Source organism: Platalea leucorodia (assembly GCF_965183815.1).
Source record: "Platalea leucorodia genome assembly, chromosome: 5".
NCBI classification, from domain to species: Eukaryota; Metazoa; Chordata; class Aves; order Pelecaniformes; family Threskiornithidae; genus Platalea; species Platalea leucorodia.
Window position 1 is genome coordinate 83,113,160 of NC_138827.1, and position 26,132 is coordinate 83,139,291.

At 38.8% G+C, this 26,132-nt stretch overlaps 2 protein-coding genes across 3 annotated transcripts in view; one reads left to right on the forward strand and one right to left on the reverse strand.

The window, feature by feature from the left end:
• DPP4 (dipeptidyl peptidase 4) overlaps positions 1–11,811 on the forward strand; it is a gene marked incomplete at both ends in the record, with an annotated part of 39,882 nt that extends 28,071 nt beyond the window's left edge. The window contains 7 exons of the mRNA XM_082311470.1: positions 173–367; positions 1,286–1,340; positions 3,401–3,500; positions 5,117–5,181; positions 10,415–10,487; positions 10,753–10,826; positions 11,713–11,811. Coding sequence (XP_082167596.1) covers positions 173–367; positions 1,286–1,340; positions 3,401–3,500; positions 5,117–5,181; positions 10,415–10,487; positions 10,753–10,826; positions 11,713–11,811 — 661 coding nt within the window. The remainder of the gene's footprint in view (positions 1–172; positions 368–1,285; positions 1,341–3,400; positions 3,501–5,116; positions 5,182–10,414; positions 10,488–10,752; positions 10,827–11,712) is intronic.
• A 5,401-nt stretch (positions 11,812–17,212) lies between these two features.
• The window catches only part of SLC4A10 (solute carrier family 4 member 10), a gene marked incomplete at both ends in the record, with an annotated part of 161,699 nt that continues 152,779 nt past the window's right edge, over positions 17,213–26,132 (reverse strand). For both annotated transcript variants that reach the window (XM_082313768.1, XM_082313767.1), the window contains 3 exons: positions 17,213–17,279; positions 21,886–22,002; positions 23,659–23,726. In XM_082313768.1, the coding sequence (XP_082169894.1) occupies positions 17,213–17,279; positions 21,886–22,002; positions 23,659–23,726 (252 nt within the window). The remainder of the gene's footprint in view (positions 17,280–21,885; positions 22,003–23,658; positions 23,727–26,132) is intronic.

Sequence of the window (26,132 nt, forward strand, 5' to 3'; positions counted from 1 at the left end):
TGAAGCAGCAGTTTGGAGTCAGTCAGTGATGCTTTTCTTGTTTGCCCAGTTTAATTTAAAAGTTTACCCTTCTTTAGTGGCTGAAAATTGTCAGCAATAATTATATTTCAGATGTTTGATGTGAGAGTACACGGAGACTAAATGCCTGAATTCTGTGGCACTTTTCACCCAGGTACGCAGGACCCTGTAGTCAGAAAGTAGATTATACCTTCCAAATCAGCTGGGCTACCTACCTGGCAAGCACCGAGCAGATCATTGTGGCCAGCTTTGATGGCAGGGGAAGTGGATACCAAGGGGATGAAATTCTGCACGCAATAAACCGAAGGCTGGGAACATACGAAGTGGAAGATCAGATAGAAGCTGCCAGGTGAGCTACAATGAAATGATCAACACCTGCTCCTTCTTTTCTGTGCATATTGTGTAGGGGAAAAAAAGGTGAAGGTTTTGAATGGTCATCTTGAAATTGCTGGCAAAAACATAACTAAATTCTACATGAATTTTGTATGCTGAAGTGTGTCATTTATGGGCCAACCGTCATTTTATGCTTAGAAAGAGAGAAGCGTTAATGCTCTAATAACAAATTTACTATGCCCCTGGTTTTATAGAGATGATAGCTGTCACATTAGTAGAAGAGCATGCTACCAAGGAACGTGGAGCTGCAAGTTTTACTCCAAGCCTTTTGCAAGTTTCTGTCGTGACAGAGTTATTTGTATGAACTACTCAACCTTTACATCATAGTTCATCACTTGGTTTATGCTTGTAGAACCTTGCTAAACTGAACGATGTCAGTATGAATCTCTCAGAATCACAAAAAAGTGATCCTAGGGGGTTTGCTTTTGGGGATTTTAAAATGTTAAGGAGTTTAAACAAATAGCATTTCAGAATCTTTTTTTTTTAAACCCTGACTGGATTTACAGGTGCCAGCCTGTCCCTTACTGCTGCAGTTTGAGTGTTGCTCCTCTTTTTTAAAATAATTAAAAAAAAAAAAAAAAAAAGGCAGGTGGTGAAATCTAACCTAATACAATACAAATGTCAGTGAGTGTGGTTTGAGGGCTTTTACAGACCATCCAGGTTTTGGTTTTTCATATGCACAGATGTTTTTCTGAATTTGTTAAATACACACATGCCTGAAGTATTGTATGTTGTCATACACAGTCACTGTGATGAGGTGGGAAATGCATATTTGTACAACGGAAAGAGGCAGACATGATGGAAAATAGGCATGTCTGTATAATGGCAGATACTTGCAATCTATTAAGCATTTAATTATTCTGTTTGCTTTTAGAAAATTTTCTGAAATGGGCTTTGTTGATAAGGACAGAATAGCTATTTGGGGTTGGGTAAGTACTCAAATAAGTTTGGCTGGCTTATTATTTAATTGTAACAACTATTTGTTGTGCTGCTGTTTGTGTGAGGTGCTGGAGTACTTGGTGTGAGGCACGTCTGGGGTCATGGCACAGTTCAGTAACTGAACTGATGAGGTACATCTTGCAAGTGCCTTGTCCCTTTTCAGGAGCCTTGGAAACAGAAATTAGGACTACTAGAGGGATTAAAAAGAATTTAAAGGGATACTGCCAAGTTCCTATGTACAAGATGAACCAATATTTTAAAAAAAAAAATCCAAGTATATATTCACTAGTGTCTCTTTGTATTAGTTGGATGACTCTAATTTAAAGAAAAAAAAAAGATGTAAAACTACATGTGAACCAGCTGTGTGGCATGGTGGTTGTGTTTTTACTAGCAGCCTGAAAATATCTACATCTGCTATATTGTTGTGCTTGGCTGTATTTTATTTCAGCAGTACTTCCAACCAGAGGCCAGATTTCTCTGACTTTGATGTGTCTTTAAAACCTGTCACAGTAGAGGGGAGTGTTTAATAGCATGTACATACCCCCTCAGCTGCAAGGCTAAGTGCGTATGTAGTGTTAGGGATATCGGTTTGATTCAAACTCTGAACATTTCTCTGTCCCAGGCTGCTGTTTCACTGTTTTTTCTGGTGTCACGGGGAGTATTCTTGCATGCTCTGTTTACGCGAACTATGTTTCAGTATATGCAGGATTGCATGCAGGATCTTGAATTAAATTGCTAGCTGAAATGTGGTCACTGCTGGTGACAGGCACCAGTGAATAAATTGCTTGATGCCAAGATGATGATGCTGGTGCCTTTGATAGCTTCTCTTGTGTGGATAAACATATCTGTGTTGTATGGAGTCAAGGGTAGTAGTATTAACTTTAGTGGGAGCACAATTCTTTCTACAGAAATGGAGGACTTAATGCATTCCCATCTTACTCGTTATGAGGCTCGGGTTGAACAGCTGAAGAGCACACATCTTCGGAGCTAGGTTGGGGTTATGCATCCTGGATACCGAACCTGTGGGCAAACAGATTTTCTTTCTTGAGTTTTCAGGTTGTCAGCGTTTCATTGTCAGCCTGTCACTGTGTACGTTAATTTTGTTTGCCGTAGGCTGGGCAGTAATACCTTCACTGCGGCCAGGTTAGGCAACATACTTATATATGGGTTTAATTACTAAGTACATATATTGCTTTGCTGATCTCATTGGGAGGACCTAAGTATTGACGTTGGAGAAAAAACTTAAGGGCTTTGAACTAAGATACAGCTCCATTTGCCTGTAATCTGGTTTCAAGACGGGAACGAGATCCAAAAATTGCTCTTCTTTTTGAATGTGGGTGGGCGCATTTTCCTAAATAACCCCTTCAGAATATAGTGAGGGCAGTCACTTGGGCAGTTGGTGACATTGTTTAGGTATCTTGCTGCCTGGATGCTCGAGTATGTCAGATACTTACTCATCTGTGTATCAGGCTAGGCTGCGAGTGAATTTTCTGTGCATAGCAAGGAGTGTGTTGCTGCACAGTTCCTCCCACAGACTCAGCAGAAGATCCTTCGCTCCCCAGTCGCAGTCTTGCTCTTGACGCTTTGGAGGAGAGTTAGCAAGTGAGCTGCCGTAGGCCTGCTCTGAGGGAGTTGTAAATTTTCGGATGCCCTGGTGCAACTACTCATCGGGCGCGCTGTGGGCCCGCGCGCTGCTTCCACCCACTCCCCCAGCACGGAGAGGGACGCAGCGGTTCAGCAGTGTCTTGTTTCCTGTCTTTCGCTGCTGCCCACGGTGCTACCAAACACTGTCATCCTTCGCTGAGTCACGGGTCAGCGGCGTTTGCGCCCCTTTTCCCCAGCAAGTTCTCATTCATCAGCGCCGCAGCTGCCATGCGCTGTTTGATGCCTCTTTCCCCCACTGAGCAGGCTGGGTGAGATCTGACCCAAATTCAGAATGGAGTTCATTAATATGAAAAACGCTGAGCCTATAAATGTCTGATGAACCATTTAGCAGATGGGCCCCATCCTTTTCTTCCCGACTAAAATAACAGCAATGTTTTCTTCTCAGTCTTATGGGGGATATGTGACCTCCATGGTGCTTGGCTCTGGAAGCGGCGTGTTCAAGTGTGGAATAGCGGTTGCCCCCGTGTCACGTTGGCAATATTATGGTACGTGATGGCTTCCTCGTTACAAGGATTCCCATATGTCTTGCGGTGCACATGCTGCAAAGTGTTGATTCATAGCGCAGAACTTTGATTATCTACTAGATGCCATGTAAATGCCACTTGGTCTGTTTTTATGAACTGATGGGTATTGCATTTCAGAATTAAACCAATTCCCTAAATCTAATTTCCCATTTTAAAAAGCCAGATCCACCATTCCAGGTAATCTCTTCAACATTTAATGAAGGCTAAATTATTGTAATATTTGTAGTATTACTGTAACGTGTCTGTGCTTGCTTTCCAAAGTGCCACGTGTTCTGAGACCAGTACTGTGTGTCAGAAATCCACCACTATTAGACTTTGCTTCTTCAAAATGCAACTTCACTTATAAGAATGAACTGTGAGGCTTAACATCGAACTTGCATTGTAATTTACTCTCTCAAAGTAACAGAATAGGATTTGAATTGCCTGCGGGTTTTTTTTCCTTTTAGAGTGTAAAATCTGGATTTTATAATTAATCTTAACAATAGCTTGATGTGAGGAAAACCTGAACAAGTGGACAAGTCTGTACGTGCTTCAAGCTTGTAGTGTGTAAGGTTGTAGTTGCATGAGGCTATAAATACAGTTACAGGGTCCCTCCTCCCAGATGAAAAAATTTATATATAGTTAAAAATATAATATGTGCTGGTACAATGTCACCACATTTTGACATTTTTCTCGTTTGGATTTGTCCAAAATCATTCAAAGGAAAGCTTTTCCTGGCAAACCTCTGCTAAATAAGGCATAATTTATCATTCTGCATCTAGCACAGAGGCTGTATAATAGCGTATTACGTGCTCTGGCTAATTGAACAGATCAAGTCATGCTGCCAGGTATTAGCAGTAGTCTGTTGAGGACGTAGGGATGTTTTCATAACGTTTTGGGCATGAATGTTACAGTATGGCAGGAAATATTTTTTAATGAAGATCAGGATATCTAAAATTCCACTTTTAGTTGATTAGAAGAAGGAAAGGGTTACGGAGGCATGCATATTCAACATAAAAAAAACCCCAGTGCGGCAACGCTGATGAGAAGTCAAATGGACATTAGAATATGGCAACAGAGCGTTGATTTGTGTGGCTTAATAAAGCAGCAAATCTGCAAAAAAAGTAATATGATACCATGCTGAAAAATCTCTGGAAAATGAGATATACTTAATTTTTACTATATATAACATAGAGCCAAGCTGAGTCCTAATCTACTGCTATGTTTTCATTTTATAGATTTTTAGTAGTAAACATTTAGATAAAATACCTAAGCTTTTTTCCAAATGCTAGTCATTCACTGCAAGATTTTCAGTAATTTTCTTACGATTACTGAAAGAATAGCAGTAAGGTAACATTGACACAAAGTACTTTATTAATATTCAGCATTCAGGTGTCCATGGCAACAAGAAGATTAAATATTCTGAATAATGATGGTTACCTACACGCCTCATTGTGGAAAGCCTGGGTTTATGTTTTGGTTTTGTTTGTTAATTTCCAGTATGCACTTATCGTTTGTATCAGTGGGTAAAATTTCTGGTAGACAGACAGACCGAAAATTAAGTAGCATATTCTGGTTTTGTTTTTTTTTAATTACAGATTCAATATACACGGAGCGATACATGGGCCTTCCTATAGCAAGCGATAATCTGAACAACTATAATGTAAGAAAGAAATCACTTTATTTCATTTTTTTTTAAGTGTGTTGTTTCTTTTCTAAGCCACTCTATTTTTCTTTATACAGTCTAGTTCCTTCCCCACGGGAAGAAATAAGTTTGTTTCTTCTTTCCAGCTATAACTGTTGCATTGTGCTTTTAGGGGCTGTAGTCTCATGCCTTTGGATTTGCATGAGGCAGTTACTCCTTGCTGTATGGTGTGGGTTTTCTGTTGTTTGTTTGGTGTGTTGGGGGTTTTTTTGGGTTTTTTTTTTTCTACATTCAGTTCCATTTGGCTACTTTGCAGGCTGTAAAACAAGCTGTAAAAACTGTTTTATTTTAATCACCAAGAAACAAATTTGTTTTAAAATTTAATATGCTCGTGGGCAAACTATGCCTTATCTTAAACAACATTTCCACCAAAACAAATGTACTCCAGTTCTTTCTGAAACGTAATTTAAAAAAAAAAAAGGGTATTGTGTGAACTTTTCTTGCTTTAGGAATCTGCAAGCTTTTTTCAGGGAAAGCAAAATCTCCTGAATATTAGGAAACTTTGCCAGGTAGGCAAGTCTGCCTGAACTGTGATCGTATCAAACAAATTGCAGACCAGATGAGAGCCGGCAGTGTCGGGGCGGGAATTTTGGCCCCATCTCCACGAAACACAGGGTGTCCAGGGTTTGTTCTAAAATGACTGATGTTTGCCCAGAAGTGAGGGGATTTGCAGGTGTTCTGATGGGAGCAAAATACCTGTAGATTGTTGGTCCTCGTTATGGCGTGATGAATTGTTTGACTTGTTGCCTGAAGGGCTTTTTGAAGTCACGGGTAGGTGGGCGTAGGGCAGAGCAGCCCAAGCTGGTTGCCCAAGCCAGGTTTTGTTAAATTTCAGATCTAGGGGGAACGACCCAGTGGCTATTGGAGAACCGTGAGGGATCCGAGGGGTACTTTGTGCCCTGGTTCTCGGGATGTTACACAGGGGTGTGCAGCCATGGTGATGCTGGAACCAAACGTGGATGTCAGAGGAAAGAGATGGGGCATTTTCTGTGTTTGGGTTGGTAAATAGGCTGGAAGAGAGTTTATCACTGCTTGTGTCTTGAGGCGTTAAAAAAGTAAGTGTCATGGTGGGGAAAAAAGGGTGGGGGTTGCTGCCTTGATTTAAAAGTACGGTAAAACATATAAATACATACAGATACGGACTGAAATGTCTGTTTTGACATATCGCTACAGTAATCTAGTTTTGTCAACTGCTACATCAGACGTTTTGGTCAAAATTGAGAACAACGGTAGTGACTGCTGGAAGACCTGGTACTGCCTCTGCCTCCTCTAACCAGCGAGCTGCTCGGGCCCACCGGGGACTGCCCAGCCGCCTGCAGCCGCCCGCCTGCCTTTTCCCAAATGTGTTTCTTTAAGGCAGAGGGAACAGTAGGAGGTCTGCGAGGTAGCAGTGTAAATAGAAGTTACTGTCGTCGTGCAGAACGAATGTTAACGCTCTGGGTGCACAAAGTCATTCACCAGCTTCACGGCACAGATGGCAACAGAGGACTGTTTAATCCTTTCAAGCCAGGAGTCGGATTTTCTTGGCATAGTATCCATTGCTGGCAATGGCCACGTTGAAACTGCCAGTACCAAAGAGCTAAAGGTTTCAAATGTGTTACTCAGAGGACTAATTGGGGAGAATGGTGGCTAGATGGAGGAGGGGTAATTGCACAGATCAGATTGTCACACTTCACTGCTGCTTCTAGAGATAAGAAAATGCAACTTAAGTCCTCGTTCGTTGTTAAAAGCCCCAAATAATGTATTACTTGGAATTTACTTTTCCAGATAAACCTGGAGGGGTGGGGTAGCTCGAGAAGTGAGTTTGTTGCTTTTCATGTAGCATCAAAGGAAGGGTTGTGGGATTGTGTTGTCGCTCAAGACCCTTACTGCCTCCAGCCCAGCCTGTTCCTGGCTTGCAGCCCCTTTGTTCAGTGTCCCAGTCGCCAGCCTCCTGGCCCCTCAGCGCTGATGAGAGCTGTTTTCTGAACTGAACGTTGTTTAGCAAGTAAATGCAAAACATGTACTGAGAGCTCTCCTAGCTGAAGCTGCTAAAGCGTTTGTGAACTGTTAACTTCGTACTGTCAGGTTTGCATGCTGCATCATATAGTCTCTATCCTACTGCATCCGCTATGAGGCTGGCTTGAAAAGGGAAAGGTTGAATAAACTCTGTGCTTAGTGTGCCCTAATTTAAAAGAAACGGGACTGTGTACGCACCTGCTTAGGGAAGAGGCGTGCTGCTAGGTGCCTTCCTAATGCGCAGAGTATTGGTAATGACTGTGCCTCTGTAGTGTGGGAAGCGAGTTGTGGTGAGAGGGGTTCGCCCTACCTTTGTATTACTGTGACACTGGGTTTCGCAGTTATTGAAGGAAGAGAATCTGAGATGTTAAATACTCTTTGTCAAGGGTCAGGTCCGAGGGATGACTCACACCCCTAAGTCGGCTAATTAAGTGTGATCAGTGCCTTTTAAGGTAGTTGTGAACTATTAAAAAATTAGAGCTTTGTAAAAGAAAGGCGCAAGCATGGATGGAGCTCCCACTAGAATTGTATAGGGGTCCTCGGCTGACCCGCAGAGAAGCTGTCTGCCCAGGGAGAAATGTCCCTGATGTAAAAGACTTGAGACTAAATCAGGGCAGAGCTCTAGAGGTCAGATGCAGTAGCCACGTAAAGCATACCGAAGAGACTGTTCAACTTGTGAGAAGATTATTTTGCAGTTCACTCTGAATTTGATATGCTTTTGGCAAGTGTTTGAAACAGTCATAGATTTGGCAATCTTTTTCAAGCAGATTTGAAATGTTCAGTCCTTAAGAACTGCTGCATCATTAGGTTATGCAAAACAGGGTACAATTTTGTAAATATGCCATCTTGTACTGATTTGACATTTGTTCTATTATCTGAGAATATGCTAAAGGGAGAGAGACCTTCAGTTTCAGCCAAACCTTAACTTGTTTGTGGAGTGCTGATAAAATGTTGACTGCTGTGTGATCTTTAGAAAAGCCAGTTACACTCAGCAGGGCCTAATTCTCAGTAGTTGTACACATTACCTTTTCAGAACCTTTGTCCCAGCCGTGTAACTAGGAACAGAAGGGGTGAATTAAGTTGTATTTATTTGCTGTCCACCTGAGGTTTGTTGTAGCTGGTGCTTTTTGCTGTAACTGTGCCTAGCTTCAGATTGCTCCCTAGCTTGCAACCTTCTTTTTTGGCAGAAGCACTGTGTCCTTAAAGCACGTTTGGGGGAAGGGACTCTTCATGTTGAGTATGGGTACAGCAAGTGAGACATCGCTTGCAAGTGACACAAAAAAACCTGAGGAGGTCTCTCTTTTGTGTGTTCCTTCTTTCTGAAGTATTTTACAAATAGCTTTGTTTAATGCCTGGAGAGGAAAAGAGTGACATCCTTTTTTCTAAAACTGTTTTTGGAAAGTTGAGGTCTCAGAAGCATAGCTCAAGTCAGGCTTCCACTCACAGGTTTGTTGTCCCTTAAACCAGCACTGATTTGCCAGAAGAAAGCTTATAAAGGTGCTCTAGCAAGTCCCCCTCTGCTCATATGGAAAATTATTCACTCAAAGGATATCACTTAGTTCTTTTTCTTTCCTTTTTTTTTAATATCACTGGGCCATTACTTTCTGAAGCATTCTTTTGGTAGGCTGCTGTACCAGTGCTCCTCACTGAACCAAAGACGTCCTCTCTCCAGATTCTGGCGCTCTCGTAACTATCTGTTCTTGCTCCATGATACCAGCTCGGTTCAATGGCTAGCGTCGTGCTTCCAGTGTGCCTGCATTTCCAGGTATTAGATGGGATTTCTGGGGCTCTGCAGCCTTTTACTATCAGAAGGCGGCAATTGCAATGTTATGGATTGGAGGGCTATTTTTTCTCTCTGCTGAAATTGTTTTTTTTAATTTGGTTGAATAACTACGAAGAACTCATTTCACTTATGAGAGGGTTGTGGTACACTATTCTGCCATAACAAAAGGAATTTAATATTTATGCTTGCTTTAAAGATTCATGAGTGTACAAGAGACATAAGGAAATTAAAACACTTCTGTGTCTTGGTAATATAATGTATTTGACTTTTTGGGGGTACTAAATGCAAATCCCTGTGCAAGGATACAGCTTTAGTATAAGATGGGGGAAGAAAAAAAAAACCAAAACCCAGCACATACTTTTGTTGTTAATTTTTACTATTTTTTTTCCTTGCCATAGTAGCTTTTAAGTTGCTGTAATATAGAGAAAACTTCCACAGGGTTTCAGTCATTTTCAGCAGAGAACCCCTATAATGTTGCTAATAGAAGGAAATGTCGTTCCACGTATTTTTTGCCCCATCATGCTGGTTGTCTTGCTGACCCTAAAATGTCTTTTGTCCCTTTTCTTCTTCCCACTCTCATGGCAGAGCACTATCCTATCCCCTTTCCTTGCCCACATTAAAGATCTCACCTGCAAGCCTTGCTTTCCTCATTCTTCAGTACCTAGTCACAGTAGCAAGTCGGGTGGTAGGTATGTTCTAGGGACCATGTTGTTACTGCGTTTTCGATTCCTTGATTAATCTTTGTTGCTGATTATTTTTTTCATCACCGTATTGTGTTTCAATTCCCAAAACGTAGCTTGACTTCTATTTATAGATTTGGTCTAGTGGTTTTTTCCTTCAGGCATTTCTGTATCGGACTTGGGGGAGAGCATTGTTTTAAACTTCTTGTCAGGCATTTTTACTTCAGACTGATGAAATAAAAGCTCTGGTGACTTACCTACAGGTACACTAGCGTACGTTTTCGTGGGGAAGGTAAGGCGTGTGGTCTCTGCAATAGCTGCTCCTCGCTATCATAGGGTGCGCTGTTGCCATGGCAACATTTTTTTAACTTGTCTGCAGTCGCACAGGAAGCCTATGGCAAGTGGCGTGCTGCAGGCTAACAACATGTTAGCAATGCATTAAATGTGTATCTCGCTCGCAAAACTCTTCCCCTCTGGAATTGCCTGTTACTTTGCAGACGTAACCCTTGGTAATAATTGCAGACCGGTGCGGAACGGTTCGAGTGGGAGCACAGTGCTGCTGGATATGTGAACGTGCTACGTGGGGGCGTGGGGGGAGCAGGGATGGTTGTTCTTATCTGAAGGACCCCAGACTGTGTCAACAGGAATCAAAGTCAGTTGCTAGCAAATCATCTTCTAACAAATAGCACCTTTTTTCTTTTTTTTTTTTTCCCTTTTTCTTTAATTTCAGAGTTCAACAGTAATGGCCAGAGCTGAAAAATTCAAGGAAGTTGAATATCTCCTTATTCATGGAACAGCAGATGGTGAGTAGCAGTTAATTAGACATTTTAGTATTACAGACAGGTTCGCAATTCTATTACTGACAAAACAAAAGCATGAAGGGGCAAGGCTGTTACATTTACGTCAATAAAATAATACTGTTTTCTGCAACTAATCTGTGTTTCAGTCAGCAGTGCTGGGGTTTTTTCTGTGTTCGTTGTTTTGCCCCACCCCACCCCACCCCACCCCCCCAGTAGTACAGAAGCAATTTTTTGTTTACCTTTTTCTTCTTTTTCTCCCACTTTTCAGATAATGTTCACTTTCAGCAAGCAGCACAGATTTCCAAAGCTCTTGTTGATGCTGAAGTGGATTTTCAGGCAATGGTATGCTTCTGTTTTGTTTATCATCATCATACAAATGAGTTTGTATTATGAGAAGAATAGCAAAAGCTCCCTGTTGTTAGGTATTAATCAATTGCCATCTCAAGTCAAAGTTCACATACTTGCATTTCATGTTCAGTAACTGAAATTTTAACGTAACGCACCCATGTATCTTCTGTACAAGGAAAAATGTAAAGCAACTCCTTCTCATACTTGACCCTGTTTAGCTAATCTTTCATTTTGTGATTTTTTTTGTGTTCTTAGACAAACAGCCAGGCCAATCCCAATCTTTGCACATACCCAAAGTCCCATGAGTAGTATCTTCCAGATAGGATATAAGGAAAGGTTAACTTCAGCTAAGTCCGAGATAACCTGTCCATCTCTTGTGGTGTTTCTCTATTGAACTTGTAAGTCAAGTATTTGCCCCTTCTTATGCTGTACATGGAAACTCTCAGACTAAGGTGCAAGCTCTTCGTTGCCTACCTTCTCCCCTCCCTTGAGGAGCAGTGCTGAAAAGGATAAAATATAGAAGGAGGTCACATGCACCGGTGCATGGTTGTCCTTCAGCCGATCTGGCAGGGCTTACAGGGTGCAGAGATCAGGCACCACTCTAAACTGAGGAGCTGCATCTACCACGCATGTGGATGAGCCCCATATCCATTTTGTACGTTTAGCATGAATGGATGGTGTATCCATCCCACACACAAAGCAGGGAGGAAAGTATCATAGCAGCTGCCTACCACCATCATGTCTTTGCCTCCATGCTGAATTAGCCTCATGCTGGGATAACTTTAAATGTCTGCATGTTTTACATCTTACCATGTTTGATTCATATCATTAAAATGTAGCCAGAACTAACATTCTCTCTCTGTATTTTTCTTTCCCACAGTGGTACACCGACAAAGATCATGCCATCACCGGTCAAGCACATAAGCATATTTATACCCATATGAGCCATTTCATAAAGCAGTGTTTCTCGCTGCCCTAGCACCACCATTTTGGTCGTTAGTGATGGCACTTCTCCAGAAAACCCGCTAGCTAATGTACACTGAGCCAGTATAAATTTTTATCAATCAGGATGAAATAAGGGTCAGTTCTTGGGATACCTCTGTACACAATGAAATGCTAATCTTTATAATGATTTCTGTTGCCAAGCAACTCTTGCATTTTTATTGATTGTGTTTAATCAGGTCTTAACATCATCAGAATGTAGGTATGTTGCAAACTTCTAGAAAGTATGGTACTTGTGTGAATCAGTACCTTCTGATATTTCAGTCTGAAAGAGAAACGGTCCAGTTTCTGTATTAGGGAAATGACTGATGAAAATGTCACAGAGGAACCAATGTCGAGATCAGTTGAGGAATAAATGTAATAACGTTTCCAACAAAAAAAAAAAAAAAAGAGAACCCTGTGATCATTTCTGTGAAAATGCTGATAAAACTTTCAACAGATTTTTGCAGAAATTACCTAATGCTTGATCAACTATTATTTTACAAACAGTCTCAGGAACACTGCAGTGTTAATATTGTCTATGCAGAGTGAAACACTTTCCTTACTGCAGTTCCTTGAGTTAGTATTTTCTCTGCGATCTCTTGGATTGTAATTGTAGAAGTCTTGCAAGGAAAGCACGTAACCAGCTTTCACCAAAGATTTTGCATGATACCTATTCAAACCTATGGCACTGAATTTGTTTCCTACATAGTACTGTGATTTTTGCTTACTTTATATTCAGAAACGCTGCTACCGTGGGAATCTGCACTGGTAGAATCTTACTGGGAACTCCAGCAGGATAGACTTCCACTGTTTCTCTCTGGGACAGAAAAAAATTTTTTTTTTTTTTAAGAAGTTTCCTATTTAGTGATGAATAGGATATATTCCTTGCACTCAAAACATAAAACATTACAATGCAAACTAGCAGTCACTTAAAGCAAGGGCTAGACTGTAACTATTTAGCAAACCTGCTTTTCCTTGCAGCCTACCAGTAAACTTCTGCTTTATCTTCAGCACTCCAGGTAGGCTTCTCCATCTGAAGATTAGTTTTCTTAATTTCACGTAGATAGAAAAGATGCAACCCACTTGTACTACAAACTGTGCTGCTTTAAAATAATAAAGACATTAAGTTATGAAAGGAGGTGTAGTCCGTATCATTGAAAACGTTGCTCAAGAAACAAACTTGTAGAATTTTACAAAAATGCATTAATTTTGAGAGAGACAGTGACCTTTCTGTTTTTGTTTGATGGTATCATGTAATGGAGTGTGACATGATTATCCAGCACTTAGCTTCTTGATATTAGATGCTGGCATGTGGGTTATGAGTGGCATTAGGTGTGAATGCAAAAGTACTCACACAGACAGTAAAGCATGGGGGAGACGAGGGAGAATGTCAAGACAGTTTGTGCGGCCTGTCCTTAAATGAGAAAGAGAAGGAGGGCTCAGGTGGAAAATAAGGTTTTGGTTTCACAAACCAACCAAAAACTCCTTGACTCACAAATAAGTTTTTTGAGGAAACAAACTGGAGATGGGTATTACAAATATAATCTTGGGCTCAATTTATGAGTGGTTCTAATGTAGGCTGGCGCCACTGTTAAAAGTTCTGTAGGATACAGCAATGCAGATGATACATTATAAAAAAGATGATTATGAACTTCTGGATGGCATGTGTATGCAAGGGGCAAATAGTTTGGGTTTGTTTTTTTTTTTTTTTTTTTTGAAGTTATCACTCACACTGTCATATAGACAAAGTATTTCTGTAATCCAAAAACTACATTAACTAGGGTCTCATACTTATTAAAGAACAGCAAGAGTTCCCTTAGTGTAATCAAAGAAGCATTTAAAAAAAAACCCCTTTTTAATAAAACTAAAAATGATACGATCTGGGTAAGTCTTTCATTAAGTAAAGGCAGTTCTTTGTATCTGACCTACCTTGCTGATGCTAGCATCTCACTGGGAAACTCTTCTGTACTCTCAGTACATAGTCCTGTTTTAACTGTCTTACCTGTGAGGTGTAACGAAGTACAATGCTAATTATCTTATACTTTGTCTGGAAAGCAACGTCTAAGATATGCTGCTAATAGAGCATTATGCACCTTTTAAACAAAAAAAAAGTTTTATTGCTATAGGAAGCGTCCTAATAAACATCAATTTAGTGTGCAATTTTCTCCGGTAGATCTCCCTCAGCTCCAAAAATAATGCGGACAACAGGACAATAGAGCTGCCTCAGGGATCTGACAACCTGAAATGCATGAGCGCAGGTAAATACCTAGAACTGAGGCCCCAGAACAAAGCCCGCTCATTTTGTTCATGTACAAAGCCAGCACTAGGAACCAGTTGTGCCTCAAGTAGTGCCACATGCTAGAGTTAGTTAGGCACCTACCAATTACCTTTTTTTCCTCTGTATTTTTTCCATGTGAAATGGATACTTAAGTTTGTTGTACAGTACACTTTGTGTAAAATCCTAACAAGCAGCTGAAGCCTGAGGTGCGACTGTTACTATTGTCAGGCTGGGAGGCTTTCAGTCTTTGGTTTAAAAATCGGTGAAGAAGCTCAAGGGATTTAATAAGATGGAGTCCATACTTAAGGATTGGGTTTTGGCAGTAGTACTAGGCTTTAAGGCCTGAAAGTTTTTCAGTAGCAGAAATTTAGGGTCCTGAGAATAGCAGAGGGTCCCACAATAGGCAGTAGGCTAAGCTGCTCTTCAACTATTAGACACTTTAAATACTGTAGCATGGAGGAATTTTAAGTTGTGTGACCTTACCTACTGATCTGTAGAAAGACCCAACTACTGCTGCCTTGTCCTCATCATCTCTCCCGGGAGCAAGGGGAACCAACTCATGACCAGTAAATCAGAACTGAATTCCCACTCTCTTCCTGGAACAGGTCAGTTATTATGTGCCATCCCCGACGGCGCACGCGCTTACTGTTAAGAGTCAGACCAAGTATACCGCCATCAACTACACCCAGCAAGCCAACGCTGATAGCATTGCATGTTTCAATGAGATTCCGCTTGGAAATGGAGCAAGACTGGGCTCTACAGTTCATTAATTTGTGAAACATATTCAAGTGTCAGGTAGACATTTAAAATACTGTACCCATAGTGCATACTTGCTCTGGGTTTTCCAGTGTAAAAATAAAACCGAAAATTAGTTAGGATAAATATTTATTTTCACATAACATTTCTTATTTGTGAAAAACACAATAGTCTATTCACATGTACACATAAACTTTTGTAATAAATTACATCCAAGAAATTGAGTAATTTTGACCAGGAATAGGAAATTAGAAGTAAATATAGCACTACATTTGCTTTATATTGTCTGTGATTTCAGAATGTTAAGATTAACATTGGAATAGCATTTACATTCACACAAGAACAGAGTGACTGTTTTAAAATAAAACCACTCTGAAATACTGAACAGAAATACAGAATGCCATTGAATACACTGATTTCTTTATAGTCTAAGAGTTGGTCAAGTGAAACTAATACGTTTTGATTGTATACATTATCTGTAACAAAGTCAGCAACATATTAAAACACCACCAGGCTGCTTTCGGGACAAACCAGTATTGAAATTCTATACTAACCTTAAAACAACTGGAATCTTACAATTTATCAAGTACACAAAACAAAGCATTTAACCTTAATGCATCAGCATTTTTTTCCTAAATTTACAAATAGAAACACTGAATTAAATGTAAATCCTTCGTTGTGTCCATTAGGTTATTTTTTTTTTTTCTCTCCATAAAAATGGCCTTTAATGGGCTTTGATAATGCTAAGTCAAATTTAGAACAGTGACCCTATTAGTTTGCAGCAAAATGCAATTATCATTTATGGCTAAAGTTGTAAAACATACACACTCACAAGCACAAAAACATTAGAAGGAATACTTAAAATGTGCTGAATATGAAAAGTTGTTCACATGAGGTCTATGGAAAGACTACCATATTTTGGAAAGCTGGGGAATGTTAGAGCCCTGTAGTTGAGTCATTACAAAGATTACAAGACTATAATTCTTATTTGTAGGATTCAAAGTAATAGCATAATAATGAGAGTTAGCTTTCATTTAATAATTTAAAAATTTATCTTAAAAAAATTTTAAAATCAATTAATTCCAAATAACGCAATAAAACTTTTGCTCCACATCTCTATTAATTCAATACCTAATCTTGCAGTCCTTGTTTTACACAAAAGAACAGCTTGAAGGATCAGGCAGTAACAAAATCCATTATGAAAAATGTCTTTGTAATGGCTTTAAAGCCACATTTTACTTTGCAATGTTGTTTTTATCTTTTAATCAATATGTACTTGATGGAATAGTGAAGAGCTGTAACAAAACCAACAGCAGGATACCCATTTAAGTATTACACACAACTAATCTCTGAAATTAAGAGGTTTATAGTTGTTAGTAGAGAGAGGACAATATAAATACACCCTTTATGTGGCTGTATTTTAGGCAATAAAGAGGAAAATCATTGGGCAGGTGATATAACTGCATGTGGGGTATAGTTTGTATCTACAAAATTTTCCCATTATAAAATAATGGATTGATTAATGACATAATGCAGTTGTTCGCCTACCATGGCAACATTCATACAATACAAGATAAGATAGTGTAATCACAGATTGCATTTTAAGAAATACTGTACCCATGTTTCACATCAAAGGATGGTGTTTTTCAACTAAGGTGAGAGAATGTTTTAATATATATTTTTAATATATTTTTTATATATATGACTATGTTCCAGTTACATACAAATTTGAATATTAAATACACTGTATTAAATCAAAGAAAACTTCACAAATACAGAATCTGACCCTGCAATCCTCATTGCAAGAGTAATCCATGACTTCAAAAGGACAGCTTGAGGAGGAAAGGATTGTCCTTGTTAGTTTGTTCACAGGGTCAGATCAGTTGTTACTTTAAAAACTTCTTTAATGTTTGCTTGTCAGTTTGGGTCTCCTGAAATCATTTACTCAAGTTAGGTGATTTTAAAAAAAAAAAAAAAAATTGGAACAAATGTTTTCAAGTTCTACTTAATAATCTTCATTCAAGATTTCTCACACAGAAAAAGTAGCAAAATACAGTACAAACCTATTAACAGGAAAGTTGAATTTGAAAGAAACTTTGCTTGTTAAATTTATGATACGAATACTGATAAATGGCCAGTATCAGCAAAGAACATGAAGATTTTTTGCATTGGCTACTGCAGACTTTTACACAGATACCAGACAATGTAGACATACAGACAAGGTTGAAATGAGACAAATATTGCACTACATTACCTGTGCTAGTTTGAGATGAAAGACAAAAGTTACAAGGTCAAATCATTTATATTTAGTGGTTGTGGCACTCCTTTCATTCATTTGTAAAAAAATTAATTGAAGAACAAGTCATAGACAAGTCTCCCGGTCAACACCTTTCCCTGAGTCAGCTTTCTTCTCTTTTCTGATTTCAGCACTAGGAAAAGAAGGAAAAAGAGTTACAGCAGCACTATCATATATACGTTAATGATTTACCTGAAAACCAACATCGCACTGATATTTGAATTAATTTTTCATGCTGCATAGCACAAACTGGGAAGCAAGTGAAAGTTTCTGTGCTGAATGGTGCAGAAGACATCAGCCAGCATTTTAGTGACGAGGTAGGTAGAGAACTTAAGATGTACACACAGACAAGTCAGCCAGCATGCAAGCAAAGATAGCCACATTTTTTTTCTTGGCAAATAAAACTGTTAATTGATTAAATAATGGTAATGATACAGTTCTCAGACAATACCGGCATTTTCTTAAATGGCACAAACAAGAGGTCACAGTAAGTATTTCTTATTTTTAAAATGTATTCTGTTGCTCGATACACATTTAGAAGGAATGTTTCTGAACTAGAGCAGTGCAACTGTAATACTTGGCTTTCAGTCTTGATTGGGGAGAGCAGGAGAAGGCTGGGGGGGGTGGGGAGTGACAATATTCCCCATTTGCAGCTTAATACATACTTCCTCATGTATACATTATGAGGAAATAACTTTAAAAAAAAAAAAAAAAAAGCCTGCAAGATCATACAAAAGCCATATCACTAAGAACTCCGAAGCAGAGTTCAAATTTGAATTCAGCTTTTTTCCAGTTAAAACACTGTTGATTGGCCTACAGAAAGCAATATATGTGCCAAGCAGATGATTTTTTTTGTGAAGAGGGTCCTAATTTACAACAGCATAAATAAATAAAAAGTCATGTTGTTGCAATGAGTTTCAATCACACTACAAAAATGAAAAGAGGCTTCCACAACACAGGCAAATCAAGCCTTCAACAAAAGAGTGGCAAGGTATCCACAAACAGGATGGTTCTGAGAACAAACCTGTATCAAGCACATAACCTACCAGGTTTCATGGGAATAATTCCTTAACTAGAATGAATGAGAAATAGGCTGAGTTACACAAGGCTTAAAGAAAGCAAGGTCAATTCTCAAATTCTTCAGGTGATTCATGCACAATTTTACAATCATCTGACATTTTTCCTCACATAAAAATTGCTTTAAGGATACAATTCAGTTCAGCCAAAGCTTACTCCTATGCCTATGGCAGCTTCCAGAGGTGTTAATGGAAATAGCTAAAGAATACCAACTTCTGCCACTTCAACTGCCAAATCTGTCACCTTCTGCAGAACAGTGATAGAACTGGGTATGTTATACTTTCTGCACACAAAGGGTATGCAAACAAATTCCTGGGGGGTGAATTTAAAGTGCAGCAGTACAGCAGGCAGAGAGTTACCTGTGCTTAGTAAAAGCAAACACTGAGGATGTGTTGTGTGCCTTACAGTCTAATATTTCCACGTTTTAGGTGCCTCTGTGATACCACGAAAGTCTTCCTTCTATTTAGGATTCACATCTCTGAGCATCTCTTGCAGATGTGGGCTTTAATGCCTTGAGAAATTTGAAGAAAAAAAAAAAAGGACAAGTCCAGTCTTTTACCAGTAAAACACAGAACTGGTGGATCTGTAAGGGACTTGGAGCTCTCTTCCTCCCTACCAAGGGAGTATTCTCACAAGCCTGGGAAGGAAGGTTTGGGATGCGGGATTTGCATATCTCCAGGTAGAGAAGGGAACTCGTACCATCTACAAAGTGATAGATGCCTCTTTCTCCAATACTTTAAAAGACCAGCTAGGACTACCTTCTATACGTGGTCAGATCTCCTGCATATGTTTTGAAATAACTATCTGAAGGGCTTAATATTATAAGCAAAGACAGAGGAATATTTAATTACATGTACCAAAGAGGGCTGTGTTTCAGACAGGTGCCTTGGTGTTCATTTCTACCAAGACAGGCTCAAAAGCAGACCGTTAGGTCCTTAGGAATTTTAATCATGAAAAATTAAGGTTGGAAAATTCTAAAGTTCAGGTGCCTCTATGGTTAGGCAACAGTTGACTAAGTAAATCTCATTTAAGTCCCCTCTTCAGACACTTAAATACTGTTATGAATCTGGGATGTAAGAACGGTCACACACTATACTGCTTCACAGAGCCAGGGGCAGGGCAGAGCTTATGATAGATATTACCCATGCATCAGTCTGAGAAGTCATTTGTATAAGCCCTTCCTGCCTAAAATCTCCCTTTGGAGATGATCTTGGTTTATTATTGGCCAGTCTTTCATTGGCCAAGTCAACTCAGTATTTCATTAGTACAAAGAACTTTCAGATTTTATGTATTCCAGAAATCACCCTATGTTGTTAACTCATCAGTGCCTTACGTAAAAGGCATTACGTGAAATCATAGTACAGTATCATAATTTAATTATCCCCATTTAATAATATTTTGGGATATTAGTATGAGGAAGTAGACCTGACAACAGGGAAAGGAGTACTAAACACTTCTGTAGTTGAACTTCAAAAGGCATCAGTAAAATTAATTTCAAAACAACATGATTTTTTTCCCCGATGGTAAGATACCCTTCACTGAAGGGAATTGTGTAATGTAATACTGTAATTTGCAAAAATTATCCTTATGACTGCTACCATTCCAAGCCTTCTTTTTTCTCAGTACTTACCTAGGATTGTATTATATCTTCATGTAATGATACATGCATTTATGAATATAACGTTTCTTTAGCTCTCTCTAATAGGATTCAAGATTAATGTTGTCTATGGGTTTGCTTATCAGTTAGCAAGCCTTCCAGGTTTAAAGTTCTTTCTTTGAATCTACTTCTGTCTGGGAGTCTGAGATAAGCTAGAGCACATGAAAGAGCAGGATTTCGGATTCTTTAAGAGGTTGTTCCTTTACGACAGGACACTCATACCTAAAACCATAAAACCTGTGATCCCTTAGTTCCTTTTCACCTGAGTCTTTGTTTTCATGAGCAAAGATACAAGAACAGATTGAAAATGAGCTCATTAGAAAACGAGTTTCTATTTTACTGCAGTGGAAAGGCCAAATCATCTTTTACCAATGTTGTCTGAGCCACAGTCTATGTGGATGCTCTTTGCTCAAAGGATCTCTGAAAATTTCAGGTAAAAACGGTGTATGTTTACATCATCTATCGTACCATCAAAGAAAGCAACATGCACCAGAAAAATTACAACTACTGCATCCCCAGAGGCTGTGAATGTACCACATCAGTTTCTTCTCTTTCTCCAGGCTTTCACAGCCTGGACAGCAGAGGCACATATGGTAAGAAAACCGCACTGTACATCCTTCTCCCATGCACCACACTGATTTCACTGTGACAGGATCCTCTTTCAGCCCATGTGTAGGGTGGAAGGCAAATCAGAACTACACTGCTATTTTGACTGTAAGTGAAATAGCATTAAAATGATCCCATTAGGGGGCTGCTCCATGGGTGTCTGAAATGAAGATTCTCTGGTCATCAACTGTTCATCTTGTTCATGCTGTTTAGGGAAAGGAACACCACTGCAAGGCAGCATGCCATTTTGGGGTGACAAAATTAAAAAAATGTATTTCACTACAAAATTTTTTCTCTTGCTGCATCTCTTCACCATAAAAAAACGACCAGCTGTTTCAAACATGGAGCTTGTTTTGAAAACTAGATTTAGAAATAGGCGGAATGTAATTTTATATTTTAAAAAAGTTGAAGAATGAATGAAAAAAATCTAGGAATAAATTCAATTTAACATTTAAATATACTGTATCTACAGTTTCTATTTTTAATACACAATAGATTTCAAATTTTAATATTAAGGACTTTGATGAGGACGTTTTACATTCCTATTTGAAATTTCTTTTCATTCTGTCTCCCCAAAAATTACACAAAGTCAAGTCATTTGGGTTCCTAGGTGACACCACTTTGAATTGGAAGATACAATCAAGGAAGAGGTTGGGGGACAGGGTCTTACCTTTGGGGAATCAGCTTCTAGAGTGATTAGGAAGGGGAGCTTATGACAAAAATGTGATATAAAACAATTAGGTAGAAAATAGTTAAATTTAAAATTTGTGGAAACAGAGAAAAATCTCTTACAATCATACTGTGCTTGTATTTGGTATTTTCTTATTCCCATAACAACTCTGTAGCACAGATAAAACATTGTTGCTTCATTTTACATTTGTCTGGACTAAAATTTGAAAGTATTTAGCTGTTTTGAGTACAAGTGAAGTAGGTAGAAAAATCAAAAGAAGTGATGCAATCTTAAAATTATGTTCACTCCAAATATTAGTAGATCGCATTCAGAGTACTGGGCTCTTCATATAGGTATTTCCAGGGCAGTGATGACCACTTCTTTTTCAAGAGGAGAGAACAAAAGCAAGCAGAACAAACACAACAGCTGTTGTGCAATATCCAGGTGTAGGCTGGTGGTTCATTACACAAGCATCAGGCATGCTCAACTTCATTTTGCACTGTAGCATAACTAAGTAGCATGCAAATATTTGTGATTTTTTTTTTTTTAATTAATGTACGTAGTGAATTTGTATTTTGAGCTCAGAATATTATGACTGGACATAAATAAAAGGAAACCTCAAGAAATAAAACTGCAAGATGCTAGAAATCTTTCTAATCCCTAGCAAAACATTCTCATATTGGTTTGACACCAATATATAAAGTATAATGTAGTAAAAAAAATTAAAACCTTTTAGAAGGAAAGCTTGACTCCTTATCTTTTGCATTCTCCGAGGATATCAACAATGTCTTCCACACAGCAGTTTTTGCCATTTCATCAGAAATGTTTATCACAGATGGGTCATCTCTAGGCAGGAATAAAAGTAAATACACAATAAAACAATGAGCAATCAGTCTTTGTTACTTATTAACTCTATAGAAGTCCTTGAAAACTGATAGTGATGACAATAAATAAATGCAATGTAAGTTAAGAAATTATGTTAAACTTCAAAATCCTGAACAATTACTTTCACTTCAGCATTTTCCTCCTCCAACAGCAATTAATCACAGTAACATCAATAAAATATATTGTTGCACTTCCAACTAACAGACAGAGAAAAACGAGGAATTGTGAAATCAAGTATCGTCCAAGATATCACAGCATGCCAGTGGCATAGTTGGATTAAACAAGAATCCTAAGAGTTCCTAACAGTTCTCCAAGTACTTATGCTCTGAAACTCCACCCACTTTTAAAACAATTTTTAAAAGCAATCCAAAACCTTGACAAAGATTTAAGAGATCTAATAAAAATGCCCCAGCTAAACAAGCTAATCAGTAGCTTTAAGCAGCACTCTGCAGCCATTATGTCCTTAGCTTCACCGGGACTGCTCCAAATATGTATTCATACACTTAAGAATAATAAAGTCTTAAATGTTTTAAGGGCCTGCCTGTGTATTATTCCTGACTTCATGGTTTACGTATGGCTTGACATTCAGTAAGCCCTCAGTAAACTTGTTTTCACAGTGGTTTTGGGAACCACTTTTATCAGCCAATGTCCTGACTCTTTTTTTCGGCTGTAGGACTTTTACCCTCACAGTACAGAGAGTCAGATACTACCCTGGCAACTCTATCTAAGTAAACACACTATAGATCAATACAGATCACACCTCAAGATAAATTAAGCTAAGTATTGCTAATATGAAATAGAACAAAAAGGTATGGACAAAAGAAGAAAAAACCAGACCATTAGAAGTGTGATGAATCAAAAGTAAGAAATAGGCTGGGATTTTTCAGAGACACAGACAGCTGTTTGCCTCAGGAGACATTAGGGTAACTTCGTGTTACAATATAAGAAGAGACCACTCTGAGATAGTGTTCCTATGAACTCAACATTAATTCAGAGGTTACTATCAGCAGATATTTCAAATCTTTATTACGAACTTTCTTTCTGAAAACTGTAAATGAGAGTCCTTATGGGCTGGCCATGTGTATTATTACCATCTATAACATAGGCTTTCCTGCTTAAGTTGCGTCAGCCCTGCGTTATGCCTTATCTACCCTGGGCAGCTCTTGATTCACTTATTATCTCACATAGATAGGATCTTAATTAGAATGTTTTAAAAAGTAATACTGTAAGAACCTAGTTTTTCTGGGGTGCGTTCAAAACCATTCCTGGCTCCCTGCTAGCATCAGGATGAAGGGTTTGACCTGCTCTACATCTTCCTTTTGTACTGTGCATGTCAGAAGCCAAGGTTCATTATGAACGCCCTGATCCTGCAGTCCTGCCCAAGGGAAAACTTCAACTAGTGTGTCCTTCTCCTAGGGACTGTGAGATCACGTGGAAAGACTAGAAAAGAGCTGAGCTTGTTAAATGCTGCAGTATATGGTTCAGTTCACCTATCTATACTCTACTGCCAGACAAACATCTTCCTGACATTCAGTAAGCATTAAGAATTAAATATGTGGCATGTTTATTTTATTTGTTTAATTGCAACTCACCTAAAAGAGGAAAGGTATATTTTACCTGTAATGTCCTTCTAGTGGTAACTGAACAGTCCCTTCCTCTTCCATTGCTAACATACTTTGCTCTTCCTAGAAGGAAGGAATTTAGACGTGAGACAGGATATGATGTTGTGAAAAGTGAAATTTATATACTTTAATCCTTTCTCCCCTTTTCATTAAGTATTTATTTGAGGTTCTTAAAGTAAGATACTTTTCAACTCTTAATTTAAATATTTGACATTTTAAACCCTCTATTTTAAAGAGATGCATCTTCACTTAATGTTATTTTTCAATGTGAAATACAGGACACACTTTTGTAACAATAAAGAAAGAGAAAAATTAGTATCACTGGGTGATCAACTGTATGGTGAATTTTAAATATCATGCAATGTTAACATGCAAAAATCAGGGAAGCGAAATTTAAGTTTGCGCACACAGTTTTAATACTGATAAAGTTTTATTGCAGTGAAAGGTAGTGAAACAAGACACCAAAATTAGTTTTCACTTGAACAGGGAAAAAACTTCTGTGAGTAACAGGAAGTGAAGAGAACTAGGAGACATATCTACCAAAAATATTTTTGTCAAATACATACAAATTTAGAAAATCTATCTTAGGGGGAGGGGAGAACAAAACAACACCCCTCAAGCACCATGTCCTGCCTGCAAGAACAAAGGAAAACAGGTCTCTGTCTTTCAGACATCAGCTCAAGGCTCCACGAGAGGATTCTCAAGGCTCACACCCCTGTTAGGTCAGGAAAACCACAGCCAGGAGATTAACATGCCTTCACATGAATGTAACCATCAAATCCTGCCCTAAAAACTGTTGCACTGCGTGTGTATGAGCATAACAGACACCCAGAGACCTCCACATCTTTCTTCCCTTTAATAGATGGCTATGTAACAGTTTACCCTGGTGCCTGTTTTAAAGTGTGAGTTGGCTCTCCCAAGAAGAGCATACCATTTTCTGGCAGATCACCCAAAACCCCACATGCATCACACACATTGGTAAGTTGGTATTAGCTGGAAGAGCCAGTACAATTTTCCAAAATAGTAGAATTTAAGTCCTCTCTGCACAGAAATTTGCTTCTTCTATGTTTTACTATATACAGCTGTTTTAAAGTCACAACATTTTTTTCTCCGAACAGGAGAAGTCACTTTGTTCATTCCTGTCTCAGAAAGACTTAATTGATTAAAATCGAAGTGGCTTCCAAAGGAGGTCTGTGAGAAGACGACATATATAATATCCACTATAAATGACAAAGCCTTGGAAAAACATGGCCTGAAAGTATAAAAACAACTTAAGTGATGAAATTAGGATCCAATGAAATAAGTTTCAGATCTTGTCAACTATATTTCTGAATATTCTTGTGGGTAGAATACTTCTATTTTTAAAAGCCGTGTGATAGCAACTCTCCAATTAATTCCTTAGGCTACATGTCAGAAGTTTTATTACTAGTTAATTTTGTCATTTCCAGGCTTCACAGCTTCATAAGTTTTTGACAGTTGAACAGTCTTAATAATAGCTCCAAATATTTAGAAATGCCAAAATATGTAAAAATAACCTCTCAAAACAGACAGTGAATGAAATAAAGTAACACCAGTAGATTTTCCCAGTTTTGTTTTCTGATGCCATCCTATCAAGCATGGGAAGGAAAGTGACATATAACCAAAACATAAGGATAACAAGGAATTCTTTCCAATAACCAGACCCACAATAGAGAGCTACCTTGGTTACTTTTGGTTACTCTGAATTGTGATGACAACAGATACTGTGATGAAACAACTCTCTGGTCTGCTTTGATTCAAGGGGGAAAACAATGACTCACGTATTTTAATTTCAGCCTGGTAGTTTTCCATGGCACATACTAAATAGTAAATAATCATAATGATGTTTATCACACCTAGGTAAAACCTTTTCCCCAAAACGTACTCTATGAAAGTATGTCAAATGTGGCAAAGAAAGGAAAGTTGCAGTTCTCCAGGTTACACATGAGGCAGTGAGTTGTCAAAGGTCATGGAAGAATCCTGAAGGCAGAGAAATCTAGTTTTCATAGTTACATGTTCAAATTATTAGCTCTTGTCCTATTTCTGCAAATAGACTTACCAATGGGAATCCTTACACACACCATTTCACTGGTCTCAAATCACCTCTCAGGGCATCCCTAAGGATAAATTGCTGATTTATCCATTCACATTGTCTAGTTTTTGCACTACCCTTGTACCACCAAAAGGTTGTGTCTCATGTGTCCTGGGCTTTTGCAGAGATCTTCAGGGCATCTTAGAGGTCATATGGACAACTGTCCCCAGAGCACTCCTGCCTAGAAGTGACCACAGCCTGCCAAAACCATGTGGCATGATCTGCACCTTCACCTCCCACTGCCACCACAGCCTCACACCATGTTACTATTCGAAAGTGCTGGCGCAGGACACACAACTCCCATTTAAAATAACCTGGCACCAACATATTCTACCTACTGCTCCTGCAGTTAGTGTTTC